Here is a 23,195-nt window from a genome sequence, read left to right on the forward strand (position 1 = left end):
TTATATGTCCCTGTCACTTCCCTAATATTCTTCCTACTTTTTGCCTTGCACCCTCCTATAAAATAATTTCAGCTGAGCAAAACGAATCAACATTTTTACAAATGTGATAGACTAAGTCATATTTAGTACACCATTTCCCAGGCAAGATGGGAGAAGTATGCTTCCTTGTCAGTCTTTGTCAATCTTCTGAATTCACAGAATCATAATAGCATAACATTTGAGATTTGAAAGGATCCTCAATAACTATACAATACAAATCATTTAAAAGAAGTACTTATAACATACTTGACAAGCTGTCAACTCTACAAAATGTAAAATGCTCCAAAGATGGGGCACCCACAGTTTCTTAAGGTAAGCCCAGCATCACCTATCTCTTACTGGTAGCTCTCTCTTCTAATGAAGCCCAAGGTTTCATTAATTTGTCCTGACTATTACATTTCACTACTGGACAGTAAAATATTGATCTCCAATCCACTAAAACCCCCAGATTTTTGTCAGGGCAATTGCTTTCTATCCATACTCTCCTTTGCTATATTTATGGAGGTGGCTTTTTGTATCCAAGTGTATGAATTTATTTACATTTATCCCTATTGAATAATGTTATAATAGAGTCAGTCCAATGCTCCAAGCCACCAGTATTCTTTCAGATACTGACTTTGTCATCCAGGATGTTATCTATCCTTCCTAGCTTTGTACCATCTCCAAATTTGATGAGCATATGCCCCAAAAAGTCTTTCTCATGCTTGCTTCTATAGGTTCATCAACTTCTGTAAAGAATTTTTCTGTACTGCTATCCCAACTGAGATTCTTTCCATTGATCATATAGCCAAAACTCATAGTCTCAATAAGGGGGGGGGTACAGCCATCTTTTTTTTCTTTCTGGGGGCATCCAAGTTAGGTTTACATTTCCCTTAGGTCCCAGGGCTCTAAGAAATGGACTTGGGATTGGTCTTGTTTGTCCTCTTCATTTTGTGAAGAAGGGAGTGGAGTCTCCAGATCCTGAAGCTGAAGCCAAGGTAACCCTAGATTCCAGCAGAGATGCTATTGTAACCCTGTAGTAAAACCCTGAGAAACCAGAGTACCTGGATTAAAGCCCTGAGTAGAGGATGCCTTTGGATTAGGAATGTGTTCAGACTAAATTCTAAATAGAAGCTGAGTTAAACTGTGAACCTAATTCCCCAGAGATTAAACAAATGTGGGGGGGGGGGAATTATATCTCCTGTGTTTGGAAGGATTATGCTGCTAAACTGTTGGAGAAAATAATCCTTTGTAAATATGTAGATCTGATTATTACATAGCTAAATGGAATTGGGATACTGAAATAATATTGGGTTGTCAGCTGGTTGAACACAATATGTTGGAGATTGAGTCAAAGGAAAAGACTAGACTCCCTTAAATTCCCTTAAAGCTATTAGAAAAGTTTGATAGAAAACAAATTAGATAATTTTGATTACATTAAATTAAAAAGCTTTTGCACAAACAAAACCACTTTAACCAAGATCAAAAGAAATGTAGTAAACTGGGAAACAATTTTTGCAACTAGTGTTTCTGACAAAGGATTCATTTCTAAAATATATAGAGAGAACTGAGTCAAATTTATTTAAAAAAAGAAAACATTCCCCAAAGGATATGCAAAGGCAATTTGCATACAATGAAATCAAATTTATCTATAGTCATATGAAAAATTGCTCTAAATCATTACTGATTAGAGAAATGCAAATTAAAGTATCTCTGAGGTAACACCTCATGTTGGCCAATATGACCAGAAAGGACAATGATAAATGTTGGAAGGGAAGTGGGAAATCTGGGACATTAATGCACTGTTGATAGAGCTGTGAACTGATCCAACCTTTCTGGAGAGCAATTTGGAATTATGCCCAAAGGACAATAAAAATGTGCATACCTTTTGATCCAAAAATACCATTACTGGGTCTATATCCTGAAAATATCATGAAAAAGAGTAAAAACCTCACTTGTACAAAAATATTCATAGCAGATCTGTTTTTAGTGGCAAAGATTTGGTGTTTGAGAGGATGTACATCAATTGGGGAATAGCTGAACAAATTGTGGTATATGTATGTGGTGGAACACTATTGTTCTAATTAGAAATCAGGAGGAATAGAATTTCAGAAAAGCCTGGAAAGATTTGCATGAACTGATGCTGGGTGGGATGAGCAGAACCAGAAGAACATTATATACCCTAACAGCAACATGAGGGTGATGATCAACTTTAATGGACTTGCTCATTCTATCAGTGCAATAACCAGGGACAATTTTAGGGTATCTGTGATGGAGAATACCGTCTGTATCCAGAGAAAGAATTGTGGAGTTTAAACAAAGACCAAAAATTATTATCTTCAATTTTTAAAAAAGTTGTTTTATGTACTATATAATTTTTCTATCTCTAATATTTTATTTCTTGCTCAAGGATATGTTTTTTCTCTCAACACATTCAGTTTTGATCAATGCATATCATAGAAACAATGTAAAGATGATCAGATTGCCTTCTATTGGGGAGGAGGGGAGGGAATTGTAAAATCCAAAATCTTACAAAAATGATTGGTAGAAACTACTATTGTATATAATTGGAAAACAAATAAAATATTCATATATTAAAAAAAGAAAGCTTTGATAGAACAATGAAATGTGACAAACCTAGTCTTTAAGCAGTGGGGACCAGAGTAATCATTTTTATAAAAATGCAGTGCACAAGAATTCAGATGATGAGCAATAGCATAGAGATAACAGATGACAAACATTAACACTCACAAAGAGAGGAGAAAAAAAGATGCCAACAAGGAACAGTCCTGATCTTTGATCCCCTTTGTTCTAGACAGCACACAGTGACTTCTGTATATGGAAGCATGTGACAGTTTTTCTATTCCTTTTGATGATCCAAAGGCCCACAGAATTAAAATTTATATAGTATTTTAGAAAAAAACAATTGCTGACACCAATAGGAGATTGTCCTGTCAGTCATAGTCAGGAATATAGTAAGGTTAGTGAAATAAGGTAATCTTCTAACCTATTAAATCAGAATTAAGGGATAGGGACACAAGAATATTAAAGCTAACCACATCATCAAGCAAAAAAAAAACTAGGGTAGTATGTAGGGTAATATGTAACATCTTGATTTATTAATCTTAGCATATCTTCATTTTGGGGGTTTGGGGGCTATATCAGTCAACTGATTCACATAAGATCAGGAGTGATGCATTGACCTGACTAAATAATCCATACATCAATCTTTGGGCAAAAAATGATGAAAGCAATATCACATACAAAAACAGGTAAAGTAACAGTGCTCTGAGCCAAAGAGAACTTAGCAGTTGTCCTGGAGCATCTTTTGATGATACATGATGTATGTAAATGAGGAATAAACATTTAAGTACGCTACATATGTCCCCTTGCATTATCAAAATGATAGGAACATGAAAGAGCCAGCTCTAAAAGGTTTGCAAGTGTAAGAGAGCAGATCTGCCTTGATTATGGCACACAAACACACTTGTATTCATTTATTATGGTTTTTAAGCTGATTGAGGAGTACTGAACAGAATGGATTCCCATACCCATCCTTGGGTTAGACGAGGCATTTTATATATAGAAACAGAACAAATAAGGCATGATGCCAGAGATGACTCATGGTCATGTGTAAGTTTTTCAATGGAATAGTTATGCTTTTGTTGTTTACATTCATTCAAGGTAGTTTAAAGCAACTGTGAAATCATACTCTCAAACTTTGGTTCCCACTTAAATCTAGAGTTCATTGTTAAATTTTCAATGTCATCATTTATACCTCAGAAATCACAATTGCTATAAATCAGGGCTTGACATTATTTTTGATTGTTCAGATTTAAAAGAATATTCAAAAAGTGCATATGCATTTTTTTAATGTAGAGCTCAGTTGTTAAACCTATATCAGCATGCCTTCATATTGCTCTATAAACATTGTTTGAACTAAGGAATACCATAAAAGGTTGGAGACCTAGTGATGGTAATAATTTAATAATAACTAGCTTTTACATGTAATTTAAGATTTATAAAATCGTTTAGATTCATTATTTCATCCCCTTTGAACCTTACGGCTACCCTGTAAATAGACTTGTCTCATAAGTTACAAAGACAGATATGCCTTGAATCAAGCCCATTCAGCTCCAGAAAAGACTGCAATTTCTGCTTTGAGAGGAGCAGAAAGGTCATGACTGGTCATTTCCTCCTTTCTCACTTGTCTCCAAAAGGGTACCCATTTAGATTTATATTTATCTAGTCCCTCAAATATTTGTAATTTTGTTTTTTTAATTATTCACTCATGACTGACTCTTTGTGACCCCAGGGACCAAAGCCTTTCTATCCTCCACCACCTCCTGAAATCTGTCCAAATATATGTTTATTGCTTCCATGATACTATTCATTTCATTTTCTGCAGTCCTTTTTATCCTTTTTGCTGTAAATCTTTACCAATAGCAAGGGTCTTTTTCAATGAATCCTGTCTTCTTATTATGTGGCTAAAAAATTTAAACTTCAGTTTCAAGTACTTGTCTTTCCAATAAATAGTCTGAATTAATTTCTTTAACTTCCACTAATTTAATCTCTTTGCTGCCAAAGGAACTCTCAGAGTCTTCTCTCACAATTTGAAAGCATCAATTCTACATCTATCAGCTTTGCTTATGGTCCTACTCTCACAGCCATAAAAACTGAGACATGTAAAAAACTTTAGCTTGAAAAGTCCAAGGCTCCCACTGCATCCAAGGTCATCTATAGTTATGTTGATCTATCTGGCCACTGGATCTAGAGGAGAAAGTTAGGCTGGCAAATTTGTACAACCCTCCCTCATTTAAATTCAGTTAAATTGCATGTCATGCCATTGCCTTCCTGAACTCATGATCCTCCCCAAGAACAAAGGACAACCAACAACAATAGCATTGGCCTTGGAAAAACTATAGCTCAGACTCTATGGACCATTATTAGCAAGGTGATTTCTCTGTTTTTTAGTATGCTGTCTGTCTATATTTGCCATAGCTTTTCTTCTAAGGAGAATCTTTTCATTTCATAGGGGGCAGTTGTTATCTGCAGTGATCGTTGATCCCAAGAATACCATATCTATTGCTGCTTCCACTTTTTTCTCCCTCAGTTGTCCAGGAAGTGATAGGATGAGTTGCCAAAATCTTAGTTTTGTATTTTTTAATGTTATGCTTTAAGCCAGTTTTGTACTCTCTTCATTCACCCTCATCCAGAGGCTTCTCAATTATTCTTCACTTTATGCCATCATAGTGGTCTTATCTGCATATCTGAGATTATTTATATTCAATCTCAATTCTAGATTTTGATTCATTCCAGTCTGGCGTTTTTCATGATGTACTCTGCATATAAGTTAAATAAATAAGGTGACAATATATAGCCTTGTTGTATTCCTTTCCCAATCTTAAAACAATCAGTTGTACCATATCTGACATAACTATTGCTTCTTAACCCACATACAAGTTCCTGAGGAAACAAATAATATGATCTGATACTCCTATCTCTTAGAGGACTTGCCTCATTTTGTTGTGATCAAAGGCTTTATTGTAGTCAATGAAGTAAGTGGATGTTTTTCTGGCATTTTCTTGCTTTTTCCATAATCTAGTGAATGTTGGCAATTTTGTCTCCTGTTCTTTTGCTTCTTTGAAAACTAGCCTGGGATGCGGCTAGGTGGCACAGTGGAGAGAGCACCGGCCCTGGAGTCAGGAGTACCTAAATTCAAATCTGGCCTCAGGCACCTAATAATTACCTAGCTGTGTGGCCTTGGGCAAGCCACTTAACCCCATTGCCTTGCAAAAACAAACAAACAAACAACAACAACCAAAAAAAAAAAACAAAGGAAAACTAGCCTGCACTTCAGATAATTCTCAGTTCACAAACTGCTTCATAACCTTGCTGGTGTGTGAAATGAACACAATAATTTGATAACTGAAACACCCTTTGGTATTGCCCTTCTTTACAGTTGAGACTAAACTAATTTTTGAGTGATATTTTTGATGATATTGATAACAATATCATCTTTTGAAATTTTAAATAGCTCAGATGGAATTCCATCACCTCCTCTAACCTTATTGTTAGCAATGCTTCCTGAGACTCACTTGACTTCATTCTCCAGGATGTATGGTTTGAGATCATACCAACATAGTTATCAATGACAAAATCTTTTGTGTATAGTTATTCTGATTGTTCTTGCCACTTCTTAATCTCTTCTACTTTGTTAAGTCCCTACCGTGTCTTTTATCACAATACATTGCAAAACTTTAATTAGAATATTAGGAATAAATAAGGTTAATAACAAAAAGGTGTTCTAGGTATTACCATTATTCTAAATAGTTTCATCCAACTATATGTTTAGCAAATTAGAACTAGTCAGCAGGAAACTTCTATTTCAAGTTATCATGTCCCAAGCCTCTTTGTTATAAAAAGGCAATGGGGTTAAGTCATTTGCCCTCCCTCGACTCTTCTAATTCTAGATTAGGTCAACTGAGCTTGCTATCATCTTCCTTCTCCCTTCCTCAACCTGAAATAGAGAAATATTTTCCACATGTTTCTAGTTAAACTTCCATTTCTAGTTTTTTATTCAATTGACAACACCTGACCCTTATTTCTGGTTATTGGGTACTAGTTATAATACTCCCTAAAGGCTTCATGGGAAAAGGAATCCAAGAAATAAATTTTAAAGTATGGATATTAAAATTGGCTTAGTAAATCCTCCGGATAGACTTTTTTTTTGAAGATTTTTTTTTCTGTGTGTTGTTTATTTGCTTTTGATGTTCCCTTCTTCTGACCCGAACTTCTGTTTCATTATTTATCTAAATAAATTCATCTACATTTGTAATAAAACTATGTAGCCTTATTTATTACTTTGCTTGGTTATATGCTTACATTTGGATATCTGTTGTATTGCTGTTCTGATTATGATTATGATATAGATAATAAAAAATTGATGAATATAAAATTACTGGAACCCTGGTATAAGACTTTAAAACTGAATGCCTTTGAAGGACTTTTGCTAATTTGAATGTTTTTTGGACCTGAGGACAATGATACAGAATATATCCTTCATGCCATTGTGAAGGGATTCTGTGACCAGTGCCTGATCTATTATAATAACGAGGACCAGATACTATCAATTTTTCATCCTCCACTTTTGGGATACACCATCCATTCTAAGCAAGAGTTAACCTCTATTTTGCAGAGAGCTGGCCATGTTGCTTTACTGATCCCCTCATACAGCATATTGTATAGAATTTAATCAAAACTAATGAGTAAGATAAGTGGCATCTATGCATCCAGGGCAGGTGTATTGCCTTCATTCTATATAATCCCCTTCAGATGAGGTAGAAGACCCCTGCACCACACCCAAACCAGGAAAATCAGTCCTTCAATCAGTTCCTCACATGGGGACCTGGTAAGGCATTTACCCAGGGTTTTCACTCATATTAGTTAGCTCAATCATTGCCTAGGCTATTGAGAAGTGATTCAGGACTTCAGAGAAATCCTGAGACAAAACAAATACCTTGGATAGGCTTTATCTGATGCTGATCTCAAATTCAGTAAGTACCATCTCTGCTCCTTTATTGCAGTACTATTCAGGCACATTACTTAAATTTGTATCTCTGCCCCTTTATCATTGGCAGAAGGTGGCAATTTCCCTCTAAAGGACATGAAAATTTGACAAATCTCATTTTGGGGCTATAAAAGGAATCTAAGAAGGAAAAGAGAACACAACCATACAACATTCTTGAGGTTTTATTTTTATTTGCTTCATTCAACTGATTTATTATAAATGAGCACATTTTATATCTTTTTCATTTAACAGGTAAGGATTAAGGCAAGAGAGGTGATCACTTGAGGTTTACAGTTTTTTAATTTCTTAGTCATCTGTATCAATATTTTAAAAACAATAAAAACATATGGATCAAGACATGTCTTTAAAGTCTTTGAAATCAGATGTTGTGCCAACAACATTATTATTATATATATATATAAAATTTATAATCTTTTTAAAAAGCAGTAAGTAATTTTCCATAAAAAAGTATAAATTCCCAGAAACAGCTGAAATTTAATCTTCAGTTTCTTGCTTTCCTTAGTTCAAGTGTTTGTCTTTAGCTTGAATATAAGCTTTCATTTTTTTGACTTTGGTAATATCCCCAATGCCATCAGGCCAGTTGTCGTGGTCTGTTAAGATTCAATGAGTGATGTAATCCATGAGTTATTATAGGCAAATGTGTGAATTTTTTCCTCTTTCCAGGAAATAAGCACATTCCTGAACCACTCCCCTGTCTAGAACTGTCTCTCCCCAAATTCCCTACAACTCCTGGAGGAAATTTCACCATCATCAGAACATTGGGCACATATACTAATTATGATTCAACTAACATTATCAAGATATTATGTGACATTGGTATGAAGAGTGATCTTACTGTTTAATTAAAATCTGGCCTGGAAAATCTATATACAATTGGGGTTTGGAGATTTTTTGTTTCTTTTTTTGTGACAGTATTTTTGAAAAGATCTCATTTTAGGGAAGTGACTCATATTTTTTTGTTTGTTTGTTTCAACAAATCTAGAAGCTTGACAATGCAGTACTACTTCCTATCCAGGTGCACAGTGGATAGCATACTGAACCTGGTGTCAGGAAGATCTGAGTTCAAATTTAGCCTAAAACATTGCCTAGCTATGTAACCCTGGGCAAGTCATTTAACTTCTCTCAGCCTCAGATTCCTCAACTTTAAAAACATAGATTATAATTATACCTACCCCCCACCCCAGGGTTGTGGGGATTAAAGTGGGATGTTTGTAAAGCACTTAGTCCATGAGAGTCAGGCATATAGAAGGCATTTAATTAACACTTTTTTTCTTTCCTTCCTTTCTACTTTCCTTCCCTCCTTCCTCCTTCCTTCCTAATTTCCAGATTACAAGACACCCACACTTTATGCTGTAGGATTTTTTTTTTTAGGTTTTTGCAAGGCAATGGGGTTAAGTGGCTTGCCCAAGGCCACACAGCTAGGTAATTATTAAGTGTCTGAGGCAGGATTTGAACTCAGGTACTCCTGACTCCAGGGCCAGTGTTCTATCCACTGCGCCACCTAGCTATCCCGATGCAGTAGGATTCTTGTCAAAATCATCTCAAATCTTTCAAAAATGATCTAGTTAAAACATTGCAGGACTTTCTCTTGATTAAGAGCTCTTAACCTGGGGGTCCAGGAACTTAAAAAAATATAATTGTACTTCTATAAAATTGATTTACCTGGAAATTCCATGTATCTTGTTTTATGTATATAAAAACATGACTCTGAGAAAATTGTTTTCACCGCACTGACAAAGGGACTCATGACACTAAATAATTGCTAAGAAACCCTCATCTAGTTCTTTTATCTTTCCATGCTTATAGTGTCACAGTAGTGTGATCTATCTGTCTTTATCACAAGAATTTCAGTTTAACTATTTATTATATGGGTATTTTTATATTATCTTGTATATTACTGTCATAATCAGTAAAATGCATAGATTCATATATATATATATGTGTATATATATATATATATGTAGTATGTGCAGATAGCTAGCTAACTACCTAGATAATCTATTTAAAAGCAAGTATATCTTTCCACTGCCCTCTCAATCAATCACTCAAATTTTGATTCTTAGGAGACTAAGGTAGTCTAGAATTTGTAGCCATCAATAAGAGAATATTAGTGATAAAAAAGATTTGTATGCTCGTTGAAAGCAGGACATAATTGTCTAAATTCAGTCTAGTTCACTTGTTTCTTCCTATTCAATCATATTCAAATCTAAATATGGATATATATTTATGTGTGTGTATGTGAACATTCAAAAGGAATTGTTGGATTAGAATGTTGGGAGGGGAATAATGTTCAAAAAGACTGGAAAGCTAGGTGGGGTCAAGTTGTGAAGGACTTTAAAAGAGAAGTAGAGGGAATTTTTAAATATTTTATAGAGCTGATTTGAGTAACAGAGTCATTGATTCAGTGCTTAAGGAAAACATATTTTGGCAGCAGTATATACGATGGAAAGGGGTGATGAGAGTCTTGAAACAGAAAGTGAAAAGGAGGGTTGCTGTAATAACCTCAGCTAGCAGTGATGACAGACTTAACTAAAGTGGTAAATGTATGAGTGGGGGGGAAGGGATCTGCTATAAAATATGGATCCCTGTGAAGGTAGAAATGTCTAGATCTTACAATGGAGGTAATGTGTAGGGTGAAGAAGAATGAGGAACTGAGAATAATACCAAGGTAAAGAACATAGGAGATTGGGAGGATGGGGGTACCTTCAACAGAAATAAGAAATTTAGAAGAGAGGAGAGTTGGGTGGGGAGGAGATAAGGAGATTAGTTAAAGGCCAGTCAAATTTGAAGTGTTTTCAGGACTTGCTATTTGAAATATCCAATAAACAACTGATGATGTGGGATTGAAGTGTCAAAGAAAGACTGGGATCGATTATATATCTGAGACTCATTCACGCAGAGATAATGTCAAGGGATTTTAAGATGAATAAAGGAATAAATTCATGATGAAAATAATTTGTCATAGAAATACAAATTATTTTTTAGTTGTTCCATTTTTGTTGGTTTGTTGTCTTTCCCCTCTTTGAATTCTCTCAAGATGTCTGACTTAGTTCTCTCATAAAATTTTTTCCAGTCTTGTTTCCCCTCTATTTCTCTGCATTGTTTTGTGAGATAAAATATTCATAATTTTCCACAACCCTCCTCTGTGACATTCTACTAAGCAATTTCTATCCTAAAACTGTATTATCCCTGGATGCTATAATCTCTCTGAGAAATATTTCATGTGTTGTTAACGACTTGCTGAGCTATTCTGGCTTTCTTGTTGTGATTTGTTTTACAATGACAATATCTTTGTGAACATTTTATGAAATGTTGATAATCAATATCAATATCTTTTCCTTTACACATATCCCAATTATCAGCACCAATAGCTTCTTTTATTAGGTTGAGATGGTGTTAACATTGCAGGCAATGTCTTCTCAACCTTTATCTTTCATTTTTACTTAGAATTGACTTGATCATTATTTCAATTAGTCAAACATTGACTACATACAGAATTATTTGAAAGGGCTACATTTCTACTCAGTCAACAAACATTTATTAAATGTTTACTGACTGACTGACCCAGTCCCCCCCCCAAAAAAAGAAAAATACTTTCCTATATTGTGAAATACTGCAGTTTATGTAAAAATGTAATTTCCTTTTCAAATTATTGATCATAGATTTTAAAATTTCCTTTCCTTTAGGGCTCTTTAAAAAGGAGATAGAAAGCTATATTATTACTCAAGGAATAATTTTGATAACTTTAAAATCCTATATTGCAAGTCACAAACTTATTGATCAGTCATTTTTCTTTAAGACTCACCTGGTATGTCCAATGATTTAGCATATAAACTATAACCACCATCCACAACCATTGTATGTCCAGTAATATATGAGGCTGCAGGAGATAACAAGAAACATGCAACAGAAGAGACCTAAGAAATGAAATATGCCTGTATTATATATGTGTATACAACTGTGTAGATATTTATTTGTGTTTTTCTATCTACACCTCCACACACACACACACACACACACACACACACACACACACACACACACATATATGTGTATATATATATATTCATCCATATATGTTATAAAATAACAATGCAGACAGATTCTGAGATATCATTTAGTACAATACGTACCTAAAATTGAATCCTTTCTATGGCATCAGTGAGTGAGTGATCATTTGAACTATTTTAACCAATAATTTTCTGAGCCAATTTTATTTTGAGGAAATCTTCCTTGTTGGGAAGTATTCCCTTTTGTTGAACAGAAATTTGATATGGCATCTAGCCAGTGAACCTAAATATGTATGTGCTTTTTCTTTTGGATATTTGTGAATACCATATCTTTTAGTATATCACCACTAAGCATCTCTTTGTTGATTTTCTTTGAACAGTTATGGAAATTACTAGATAAGAGCGTAAAAGTAGCAAAATGTAAAAGATGATATTTTTAACTTATATTGAATGAATTAAAGGTGAAATATAAGTAGAGATTAGAGATTGTGTGAATAAAATCCGGTTTAAGTATACATTTGATACACAAGAAGGAATCAATAAAATAAAATGTATTTTTATTTGTCATATATATGCACATACACACACATATCCTATGATTTCATATTACTACACATCTCACTATCAGATCTGAATATAGAGGGCTCATGTTTTCTCAGTGTGTCACTAGCATTTTAATCATTTTTTAGAATAAAGAATTTTGCTGTTTTTAAATTCACCTTAAATATAGTCTCTACAGGTATATCTGAAAGGTCTTTCTTTTATTTATTTGAGCAGACATCCTTAAAATTGCTGAATTCATTTTTATCAACATAATTAACTCAGGGAAGCTAGCTGATAGTTGGTATACATAATCAAATGATATGGATTCTGCCTTAGAGCTAATATGAAAGATTATATTAATTGAAAAATAGCAAATATACATTTTCCCAATATGAATGAATTGTGAAAGACATATGGTATTTATAGTTTTTCCCTACTTGCATCTGAAGGCACTAAAGACCAAATGCCTCTTTTCTGTCTATTCACAGAGCCTCAGAAAGATCTTCCCATTATTGATTTCTATCAATTGAGCACTTTGCATCCCAGATGAACTTTAGTAGAACCATTAACTATTTAAAGGGCTTTAAAAAACTGAATGGGATGGTGTTTCTTCAAATATTTTTCTTTGTCCTTTCTCCCAGTCGCAATGTTCTTTGAAGTTATAACATTATATGGCTATATGAAAAGAGAGAAGATATGGCTAGAAAGAGTAAAAGAAGATGAGAGAAGGGGGGGGGAAGAGGATGAGAGACACATATGAGGAGGGAGAGGTAAACAGAGCTAGAGGGACAGAGAAAGACAGTAGAGATTGAGATTACCTCCTCAGGAACACCAAATCTCTTTGCCAAGCAAAATTGATATAATCGTTCCAAGTTCTCTCCAGCTTTTTCATAGTTGCTAAAGGCAGATGGAGAATAAATTATTCCCTAGGTTTGAGGAAAAAAGGGTAAGTTAAAAAAAAGTAATTCAAGGAATAGCTCAGTAATGTCATTAACAGTACAATTATCCCTCCCTAAGTGAAGTACTTACTTACATAGAAATACACAACAATAGTAAGAGCAAACAAGGAAAAGTTTTATTTCTCAGTATCTTTTAGAGTATGTGCCTAAATAAAAAGATCCAATATCTAGAGAAGCTTCACATTGTGAAAGAGCTTTATGTCTGGATCTTTTATTATAATACATCAAATATTTCCCCATTTGTTTTCATCATGCTTTGCAGATTTATTACTCTTCCACCTTTTTTTTTTTACCATTTTGAATTGAAATACATTGTCTTCATTGTCTCTCACGGAGTTATAGCCAAACCAAAAAAAAAAAAAAAAGAAAAAGTGAATGCACTAGCAAAATTCCTTATGAATTTTGTAGCACAACAAAGAACACTTTGACAATAGATAGAATCTCTCTCTAACTTGTCTAAAGTCTAGTTCTTATTTTAGTTACTATTAATATAGAATTTACCTACAACTAATATAGAAAATATAACAAGTATACACTTACAGGGCTGATACAATTGATTCTTATTCCATGACAGGCCCATTCCACTGCCAAAGTTTTGGTCATATTCTCAACACCAGCTCTTGCTGCTCCACTGTGCCTTTTAAAGGGGAAAAAAAAAAGACTTTATTCAGCTTCCACCAGTCATTCAGATTTACATGAAAACTGATTATTAAGTCATAGAAGAAAGTTCAAAAATGAAGTCCTGTTTAGAAATCTTTGGGACTGCACCACTATTGGCTATCTTTTGGAAGATGAGGGAAAACAGTTAAGCATTTCAAACAAGTTCCATGAAGTTATACTAGAAACCAAATGATGTTAAAAGAAAATTCCTTATGTATCCACCTAAATTTATGGAAATTAAGTAGGGCAACCATTCTTTAAAAAAGCATTTTGAAACCTGGAAAGAATTCCATGAACTGATAACAAAGTAAAGTGAGCAGAACCAGAAGAACATGTTACCCAGTAACAACACCAATAATGAAGGACTATGAATGTCTTAATTATTCTCAGTAACACAATGATCCAAGGCAACCCCAAAAGACTCATGATAAAAAATGGCTAACTGTTCTATATAAAGAACTGATGCTGTTTGAATACAGAATGAAGTGCACCATAAGAAGTTCCTTCATTCCTTCTTTCTTTTTCCTGAGCACATATAACCTATATCAGATTGCTTACTGCCTTAGAGAGGGGGAAGGGAAGGTAGGGAGAAAAATAATTGGGAGTTCAAACTTAAAGTTAAGAATTGTTTTTTATAGGTAATTGGGGAAATATTTTTTTCAAGAAGATACTGTGTTAGGAACTGGGAAAACAGTCAAAAAACCATTTTGGTATTACATTTTAAGATGGTATAAATGTTAGGGCTGGATCTTGGAAATCTGGTTATATAAACTTTCCCTCCATATAGATAATACTGGTAAGAAATAAAGTTTGAAAGAAACATAACTTACTGAAAACAAAGAATTTAGAATTCAAACAGTTTAGCATTTCAAACAAATTCCATGTTATACTGGAAATCAAATGATGTTAAAAGAAAACTCCCTATATATTCACGTAAATTTATGGAAATAAGTGGGGTAACCTACTTATTAGAATTCATGTCCTAAAAACAATTACCACTTGCTTAAATTTCTAGTGATTTGTTCTGTCTCATTCTACCCAAAGATTCCAATTCAGCCTAGCACCAAAAAGATCAATACTGCTTTTGCTTTATCTGAAAGATTTCAAGACTAAAAAATCTCTTGTTAGACTATTTCACTAAATTGCTGTTTCAATAAGGAGAGACAAAGACTCTAGTTGGGAAAATAAAGATGAGAAGGTGTTCTTTAAAGAGGGATTAAACAATTAAGAGAGAGTTCTTAGAAAAGATTTCCCCTCCTCCTCCAAAAATTATTTGAAACATGAAAAGGAAGACACAGAAAACTGTCTTATGATGAATGACACATCTTCCAAATATTACCTAAGGATTTCATAGATAATTCAACCTGTCAAGAAAGGTCAATAGCCTGAAAAGTTCTGAAAAGCTGATTTTATCCTAGAATCCTGCACAGATAAATAAAGTAAAGCAGGTTCATGATGGAAGATTTGGACACTGCATCTATTTATGATAAGCACAAATGATCTAATTAATATCACCTATGGCATCCATGACCATTCAGCAGTCCTGTGTTTGAGGGGTAAGTATGTCAATGCTTTATATATCCTTGGGTTGCAGCATTTTACATCTAACCACAGAAACAATTCCAAAACAAAGATGGACTTAGCATTATGCCAAGTGCAAAGGAATACTTTACAAGTGTTTTCTTAAAGCCTCAAAGGAAAAAGAAAGTAGTTTGAAACCAACATTAGAGCCAACAAAACTTCATTTGAAAGAGTTTAAGCAGTATTCCAAGACAAAAGGATATAAAATTCTTACACAGCTCTAGGAAATCCAAGATTTAAGAGAACAATGATATTCACAATAGACCCTCCATGTTCCTTCATCCAGGAATTGTAAACTGTACAAAAGACAAAAGACAATAAAAATAATCATTTTCAGACCACATGGAATAGTAAGGAGTGACTGAAATCTGAACATCTCTATTCAAATCTCTGTTCTGATACATGCTACTCATGTGAATTTGTGCTGTTTACCCAAGGTTCCTTAGAAAACTACTACTCACCAATTATCTTTTCCTGGTTAAAGAATGTCATATCAGTTTATTCATTTCCATCTTTCCTGAGATAAAAATCTCATTTCTACATCAATATAGTTTTACTCTGGTGTCTGAGATGTCACAGTTAGGACCATCATCCCAACATGTAACATACTTAATCAGTGAAGAGACTGAACAGTTACCAGTGCCACAATGGTACGTAACTAGGAGTGTTTTATAAACTGTAGCTGTGGACCCGAAAGTTAGGGCATTACAGAACAATTGAAATGACTGAATACTAGATATAAATAATACAACTATTACTAAGTTCATTATAATAATAATCTAGTAGACCAACTAATAACTATTAATGTAATATTAGATTATTAGTCTATTGTGGTTATTTAGTTTCAGATATGTCCAACTCTTTAAGAGTTTATGGGTTTTTCCTGGCAAAGAAAGTAGAACAATTTTTCCATTTCCTTCTTCAGTCCATATTATAGATGAGGAAATTGAAGTAAAGAGGTTAAGTGACTTACCTAGGATTACACAGATGGTAAGTGTCTCAGATTTGAATTCCAGAGGATGAGTCTTCCTGATTCCCTTAGATTACTATCATATATTAATAAATGTCTTTGGAAGTTTCTCAAAATTCTTTATCAAAAGTATGATTTTCAAAATGAGGACAACATAGAAAAATATAGATATATCAGACACTAACAAAATTCCATCCATAAGTCATAGTCCATGCCATGGAGATAACTGAGATTTCAAAGGCTCTGCCCATAGAGAAAAAGTGTTATTTAGGAAAAAACTTAGTCCAAGTTTGGTTTGGAGAAGGCCTCTAGGTTTGTTGCCTAAGGACCAGCTTCATCCTGTTTGGAGATATTTACCACCAGACAGGTTGCAAGATGGTGAATATTTAACTCCTTATGAAGGTCACCTATTAAAATTACAGAGAGGCTGTAATAATATATTTTAGTGCAGGGAGTTTTCACATTTGCAAAGTCATGACTCCTTTAAGAATCAGGCATCTCAGTGAAAGAAAGATATCTTAGGAGGGTAGTTTTTCCGAGTATAAGCAATACCTGTTTTACAAAGGTTGAAGGTACCAGTCAGGTTGGTTTCAATCACAGCATTCCATCCTTTTGAAGAGATGTGTTCTGCAGAAGCCAAGAATTGACCTCCTCCATTGTTCACCAAGAAATTGATCTTCCCATGGATGTCCAATGTAGATTTAACCAAATTGTTAATCTAAAAACAAGCACAAGAAAATAAATTGGTTAGAGGGCCCCATCTGTTACTGGTGACTTAATAATGAAGATTAGAATGGCAGTAATCCCCCCACAACAGACTCATCTCCACAAAGGGAGCTGTGTCAGCAGTTCACAAAACTGTAATGAAAGATGTAATTATGGAAATCAATTGTGGCTAACCAGGTCTAATCATTCAAGAGATCATAAAGCCAAGGTCTCCCTTCTAGCCACTACATGTCAAGGACTCAGTCAATGTTTATTGATGAAAATGTTACGAACCAGTGGGAAAAGTGCTGAGTCTCAATGACCTTTATACTGTAGCCAATGATACTTAATCTAGAGGTAATGCAGAAAGAAATGTTAGATCTGAAGGAGTTGTTGTTTGTTGTTTTTGAACCATTCAGTCATGTTCAAATCTTTACAATCTCATGGTCCATGGAATGGTTTTCCATTTTCTTTTCCAAATCATTTTTTACAGATGAAGAACTGAGACAAACAGGGAAAAGTGACTGCCTAGAGTCATATAGCTAGAAAGTAACTGAAGGCAGATCTGAACTCATATCTTCTGATTCCAGGCTCCTCAACTCTATTGACTGCACCACTTATTTGCCCCCTTAAAAGCCATAATAGCAATAAAACCAATGCTACTAAAATAAGAAGGAAAATTTCTCAGTCCTTAGGCAACTGGTGGATGAAGTGCCTATCCTGGAATCAGGAATGTTGGGATTCAAATTTGGCCTCAGATACTTCCGGCTGTGTGACAAGTCACTTACTTTCTTTCCCCCTCTATTTTCCCATTTGTAAATTGATGGTGGTAATAATAACACCTACCTTGAAGAGTTGTTGCAAGAATCAAATGAAATAATATTTGTAAAGCACTCAGTCTAGTGTTTGGCAGACTATTATTTTTGACAAGACACTAGAGACTTTATCTGAGAATAAACTCAGAATTGGTTTATTTGTTGATGTGGATAACTCACTACCTTCAACACATTTAGTACTCAGTGACTTTATAGACTTGTTTTCCCTTTTCACTTTAGACTAACACTATTACTAAAACTCTTAGACACAATTTCTAACTATTGTTAAAAAAAACAAAGAAAATCACTAACAGCTAAATGAAGGGAGGAAGAGATTTGAGGCAAGAAGATCAATCAGAAAATTATTGAGCTAGTCTATATAAGAGGTAGAGGATCTGTACTAGGATGTTGATTTTGTGATTGGAGAGAAGATATACAGGAAAGAAAGAGATATAAGAAAAAGAGACTTGACAATGGAAGAGATATATAAGTTGAATGTGAAAGAGGATGACTTGGCAGGTAAGTATGATTGTTTCATTTTTGTCTTTTATCCTCCACACCTAACATAGTTGTATATACTACTCACTTAATATTTATTGGATTTACTTGTTTTGAATATACTATACTTTTTCCTTTTTTAAAACATTTAATTTATTTAAGGCAATGGGGTTAAGTGATTTGCCCAAGGTCACAGAGCTAAGTAATTATTATTAAGTGTCTGAGGCTGGATTTGAACTCAGGTACTCCTGACTCCAGGGATGGTGCTCTAACTACTGCACCACCTAGCTGCCCCTCTAAACTTTTTTTAAAAATCAAGAAAGTGTACATTTGAGAAAAATTTTCATCAGAGATTCAAAGGAAAAAGTGTTTATAGTTACATTGCTCTTAACTAGAAAAAAATTGATGAAAAGAAATAAAGAATTTCTCAAGTATTTTTATGAAGCAATAGTACATTAGGATGAGAAAAATACTCTCCACATCACTTTCATATCTTTTAGAGAAACAAAAATGAGAACATTTAGCTTTACCTCTTCTTCTTTTCGAATATTGCACTGAATAGGAGTAACTATGGCTGTGTTAGAGGGTTGGCGGGCAGCGTTCAACTCTTCTGCTGTAGATTTTAGTATATCTAATTTACGGGAAGCAATAACTACATTGCACTCTGGTAAGAAAACCAAAGAAAAAACACAAAAGTAACTTATTAGGGAATAAAATTGAAGGTACAAATAAATCAAATTTAAAATTTTTTATTAATTGTCAATTTTAGCAATATTCATATATTGTCAAGTGAATTCATAACCTAATAATGAATTTGAATATCCCATTAGCAGACCAAACAGATCAAAGCCCATTTAAAATTTGCATTCTTTTTCCATGCAATTTTGTTTGTTTTTCCATAAGCAGTTGCTATATAGAATCTACCCAACTATCAGCCCTCCTCTGAAGGATGGCCTGCATGAATTCAAAAAAGACATATCTCTAAATCACCAATGATAATGATCTCCCCCAAACCTACTAGGTTCCTGCTGAATGTATAAAACAAGATGTTCTATTCAGTTGGTAAATCTGAGGTATGCTTGACCATGAAGGACATATGTTTTATTTCATATTGCTGGATCCATAATACAGCTTGTTGAAATGTTCAATACGCCTTTATAGTAACAAAGTAGTTTATCTTTTTCTTGAGAATCCTCCTTTGGCAATTTGGTGAGGATTAGGTACCCTCTCAGACTGTCATTTTTAACACATACACAAATATAGGATTACAAATAAAATTAATTATATTAATATTATTTATCATTAATAAGGATATTCATTGTTAATTATATTAACATTCTGTTATCAAATTATATTAATATAAATTATGCTGATATTCATTTATCAAAATTAGTTGGTTTATTAGATTAATGTAATTAATATTTTGTTGTAGTTAATTATTATATTAATATTCACTTATCAAAATATTTAATAGACAAAAAGGACCCTTTGGGATCTGTTCACCTCAGGATAAGGACCCTTGCCATAAAAGAATTCCTTGGGAAGGCAGTCAGGTTTTTGTTTCTAACACTTAGAAGACTGGCCATCACAATGTAGGAGCTTATAAAACTTTATTATTTATTGATTGGTTTAAAATAAGAACATAGCACTTGATCTCACACTGTAGTTTTCAGTCCAAGAATACTCTCTTCTCCTTTTATTAAGTAACTTCTGTTTGTAAGTCAAAAGGAGTGTGTTGCAGTGGATAGAGGTTCAATTTTTGGAATCAGGGAAATAGAAATTGAGATCCCTTCTCTGATACCTTGTTGGCTTTGTGACCATGGGCATCATTTAACCCATCACTGCCACAGTCTACTTTCTGTTGCTCTAAGTTACAGAGGAATTCAATCTTCATTGGTAGAGGGAACTTCCACAACAGAATTTCCAAAACTGAAGAAATCACAGATGAGAGAAAAAAAATGTATAAGACTCTGGGTAACTAAATAAAATAAAAATAATACTTTCTGATTTCAAGGAGTTTGTATTCTAAAAAGAAGGGATATGATCTTTATACATATAATTAATATTACCTGTGATGGGGCAAAAAAAAATTCCAGAGAATGGTTTTTAAGGGATTTGAGGGTCATATCCCTTTCAGTTGAATTGGCTAAATGGAGGTAGTGGCACCTAGACTGACCTTTAAAGATGGGAATTTCAGCAGCTAGAGCTTTGGAGAAAATGCATATCCTATCTGGGAGATAATTTGCAAGAATGAATAAAGACAAGGGAGGCCATGACAAAATTGAGGAATAGCTGACTAACTAGGTTGGTACATAGAGTACCTAAAGGGAATAGAAATAAATAGATTGAAAAGGTAACTTGGGGACATAATACAGAGCTCCTTTATTGCAAGAACGTACATATGTGTGTGTATATATGTACATCTGGTCCCACATAGAAACCACAATCATTTTGCAACATTTTGATGAACAAATAGTATAAGGACACCCCAAGCCTCAATCATCTAGTGACCTAATAATAGAAAGCTGGCAACTGCAATTAAAGAAGAAACATGATATGATGAACACTTCAAGAACTCAGTCAAAGTTGAGAGTCTCTGAGCCACTTTTGTAGGAAATATTTAGGGTCCTTCCCAGCTGAAATCTAGTCCAAAAATGTTCCTCAACTCTGCAGTTGTGTTTAAAGGAGCCACTTTCACAGCTGTGAAATTATTTGGTCACCTCCCCTGGTCTCCTGTCCCTCCACAGGGCAAGTCTTCTCATTCTCAAAACTAGCTCCTTGGCAAAATATTCCCCCAGAAGCCTCACCTTTCGTCTCTTCACGATTGTCTCTTTCTCTACTGCTCTTTCTACTATGAAAGCTGTTACTCATTTATCCTAAATCGTGGGCAGAATGCCGCCCTTTGACTCTGGACTGTAGCCCTGAAATGTTTTTAAAAGCAAGTCTGAACAAGCTGGGAAGTGGATACTCTTCCTCAGCAGTTTTTCCACGGCTGGCTAAAAAATTTAGCTCCTTTCAGTGTGACCTCCTTTTCAGTGTGACATCACTGCCCCGCCCTACCGATGTGTTTCTCCCAGAGGTCCCATTCCTCTCCGTACGCAACATTCCCGACACCAGCCCCCAGGCTTCTCCCCCGTAGCCTCCGGGACCTGGCTCTTGTCTCCAGCTGCCCTTCAACTTGACCCTCTCCAAGCTTCCAGATTCCAGACTTCCTGCCTCTTTAGAGTCAACCCTAACCCTCTCCTCTTATTGACTCGCCGGCCCTAGTGACAGCAGCCCCCTCCCCTCCGCCTTGGCCCCACCAGTGCGTTGTTCTGCCAGGGCAGCCCCAGGTCCTTCTCTCCCCTCCCGTTAGCCCACTTGCTCCCGCCCCCCGGCCCCCCTGCTCTCCCCTTTCCCCCCAAGCGGCCCCGCTGTCTCTCCCCCTCCACCCGACCCCCCAACATCCCCCAGAGGCCTCCCTCCCCGGCCCCCCGGACACACCTAGGGACAGCAGCTCGGTGGCTATAGCCTTGCCAATGCCGGTGCCGCCGCCGGTGACGATCGCCACCTGGTCCCGTAACAAGCCTGGAGCCAGGCAGCTCCGGAGCCTCCCTAGAGACCCCATGCCCCCCTTGCCTCTGAGGATAGTCTGGCCTCCCCAGGGGAGCTTTTATCTAGACCTGGTCAGGATCCTCCACAGCCCCAACAGAAGTGAGCTGAAAACCCAGAAATAGCACCCATTCTCCGCCCTCAGGCCCGCCCACTTGTGCAACACGTGGTCGATCCCTCCACTCCCCTCCCACCCCACCCCAGTTCCTCAAACAGCACCCGGTTTTACAACACACCCTTCAGTTTTCCCGGGCACCCTTTGTTGGGTCTGTGACCCGTAGTAGAAAAGGTAAAGCTGTTTCCGCTATCCTTGCATCCTCTCCCCACATTCAGGGAAGATGCAGCCTCAGATGATAGTCTTAACTCCGTTTTGTTGCTGTTTTTCCTTTTTTTTTAAAAAAAGTTTGATGCCAAATTCGGGGGGGGGGGGGTGCGAAAGAAAAGAAAAAACTCAGGGCAAGAAATAGGCTGCTTGCGTCTAATAGGTTGCATTTTCTTTAGTTAAAAAAAGTGATTTGCATTTGTACTCTTGGAAAAAGATAATCCACACATCCTCTGTGCACGAACTGGGACTAAAATTTAATGGGTTTGGTCCATTTCTCATTCTTTCAATCGATTTCCTTGCTGGTCCTGTGGGCAGCAGAATAGGGGCAGGGGGCAAGATACAGACTGTGCCAAAGAGAGATGTGGCAGGAACAGAGGGCTAATTCCAGGGTCTTCCTTTAATGTACATATATACAAGACCCAAGGCTTGGTTAGATATCTTGATGTTTGTATCTGGATTGTAGTGGTAAAAACTATGAACAATCTTGGTTCTCTTAGATCAGTTTCTTTCTTAGCACCAACGGAAGAGAGGTGGAGGAAGATGGTGAATTTAGCAGCAGTTTCTGAGATGAGCCAGTTTCACCTCTGGCTGCTTTGGATTCTACTTAAAGGGAATCTTGTTGGAAAGTTTCCCTCTCAGCAAGTATGCGATATGGAGACAGAAAGAACTTCCTTAAATTTGTCTGGGTAGTGTAAGAGGGCTACACAAGACAGCAGCTATATTTTCCTGGGTGCTTTAGGTTGAATTGAGTGTTGGATTATTACTGATTCTTCTTATATTGTGTTCATCTGTCTTCATGTGTGTAGCACATTAGTGGTTTGCAAATGAATATGATCTAGTTTTTATGTGAATATTTGACAGGCCTGTGTGATGTGTCTAAGGGATATCCTTTCTCTATTTAGCCAGAAAAGAAAGGTCACTTGTTTTAA

The 23,195-nt window shown here is 35.5% G+C and overlaps 1 protein-coding gene and 1 long non-coding RNA gene across 5 annotated transcripts in view; one reads left to right on the plus strand and one right to left on the minus strand.

The window, feature by feature from the left end:
- Positions 1–1,605: 1,605 nt before the first annotated feature.
- LOC141490968 (peroxisomal trans-2-enoyl-CoA reductase-like) lies at positions 1,606–22,061 on the minus strand. Of its 3 annotated transcripts, none has more exons than XM_074191422.1 (8): positions 21,834–22,061; positions 18,881–19,014; positions 16,885–17,050; positions 15,577–15,658; positions 13,662–13,758; positions 12,981–13,088; positions 11,415–11,489; positions 1,606–8,199 (listed from the first exon to the last, which is right to left on the minus strand). In XM_074191422.1, exons 1-8 carry the CDS (start codon positions 21,955–21,957, stop codon positions 8,146–8,148), a joined length of 840 nt encoding a protein of 279 aa, XP_074047523.1. In that variant the 5' UTR covers positions 21,958–22,061; the 3' UTR covers positions 1,606–8,145. The 3 variants fall into 3 exon arrangements, with proteins under 3 accessions (XP_074047523.1, XP_074047522.1, XP_074047521.1); XM_074191421.1 differs by lacking the exon at positions 21,834–22,061 and adding an exon at positions 21,158–21,570 and having other exon boundaries at positions 1,618–8,199; positions 11,415–11,526; XM_074191420.1 differs by having other exon boundaries at positions 1,621–8,199; positions 11,415–11,526; positions 21,834–22,060.
- The window catches only part of LOC141490969 (uncharacterized), a 43,978-nt gene continuing 42,550 nt past the window's right edge, over positions 21,768–23,195 (plus strand). For both annotated transcript variants that reach the window (XR_012469410.1, XR_012469409.1), the window contains exon 1: positions 21,768–22,230. This is a non-coding gene — a long non-coding RNA (uncharacterized LOC141490969). The remainder of the gene's footprint in view (positions 22,231–23,195) is intronic.

The sequence above is a fragment of the Macrotis lagotis genome, chromosome 6 (genome assembly GCF_037893015.1).
Source record: "Macrotis lagotis isolate mMagLag1 chromosome 6, bilby.v1.9.chrom.fasta, whole genome shotgun sequence".
Lineage (NCBI taxonomy): Eukaryota > Metazoa > Chordata > Mammalia > Peramelemorphia > Peramelidae > Macrotis > Macrotis lagotis.

Bases quoted from the DNA above. Each gene is read 5' to 3' on its own strand.
- LOC141490968 (XM_074191420.1), bottom strand. From the start codon at position 21,957: ATGGGGTCTCTAGGGAGGCTCCGGAGCTGCCTGGCTCCAGGCTTGTTA. The intron at 15,659-16,884 runs GTATTGCTTATA...TCTTTTGTACAG, and splicing joins CTTCAACCTTTGTAAAACAG to TTTACAATTCCTGGATGAAG. The intron at 8,200-11,414 runs GTGAGTCTTAAA...GAATCTTAACAG, and splicing joins TAAATCATTGGACATACCAG to ACCACGACAACTGGCCTGAT.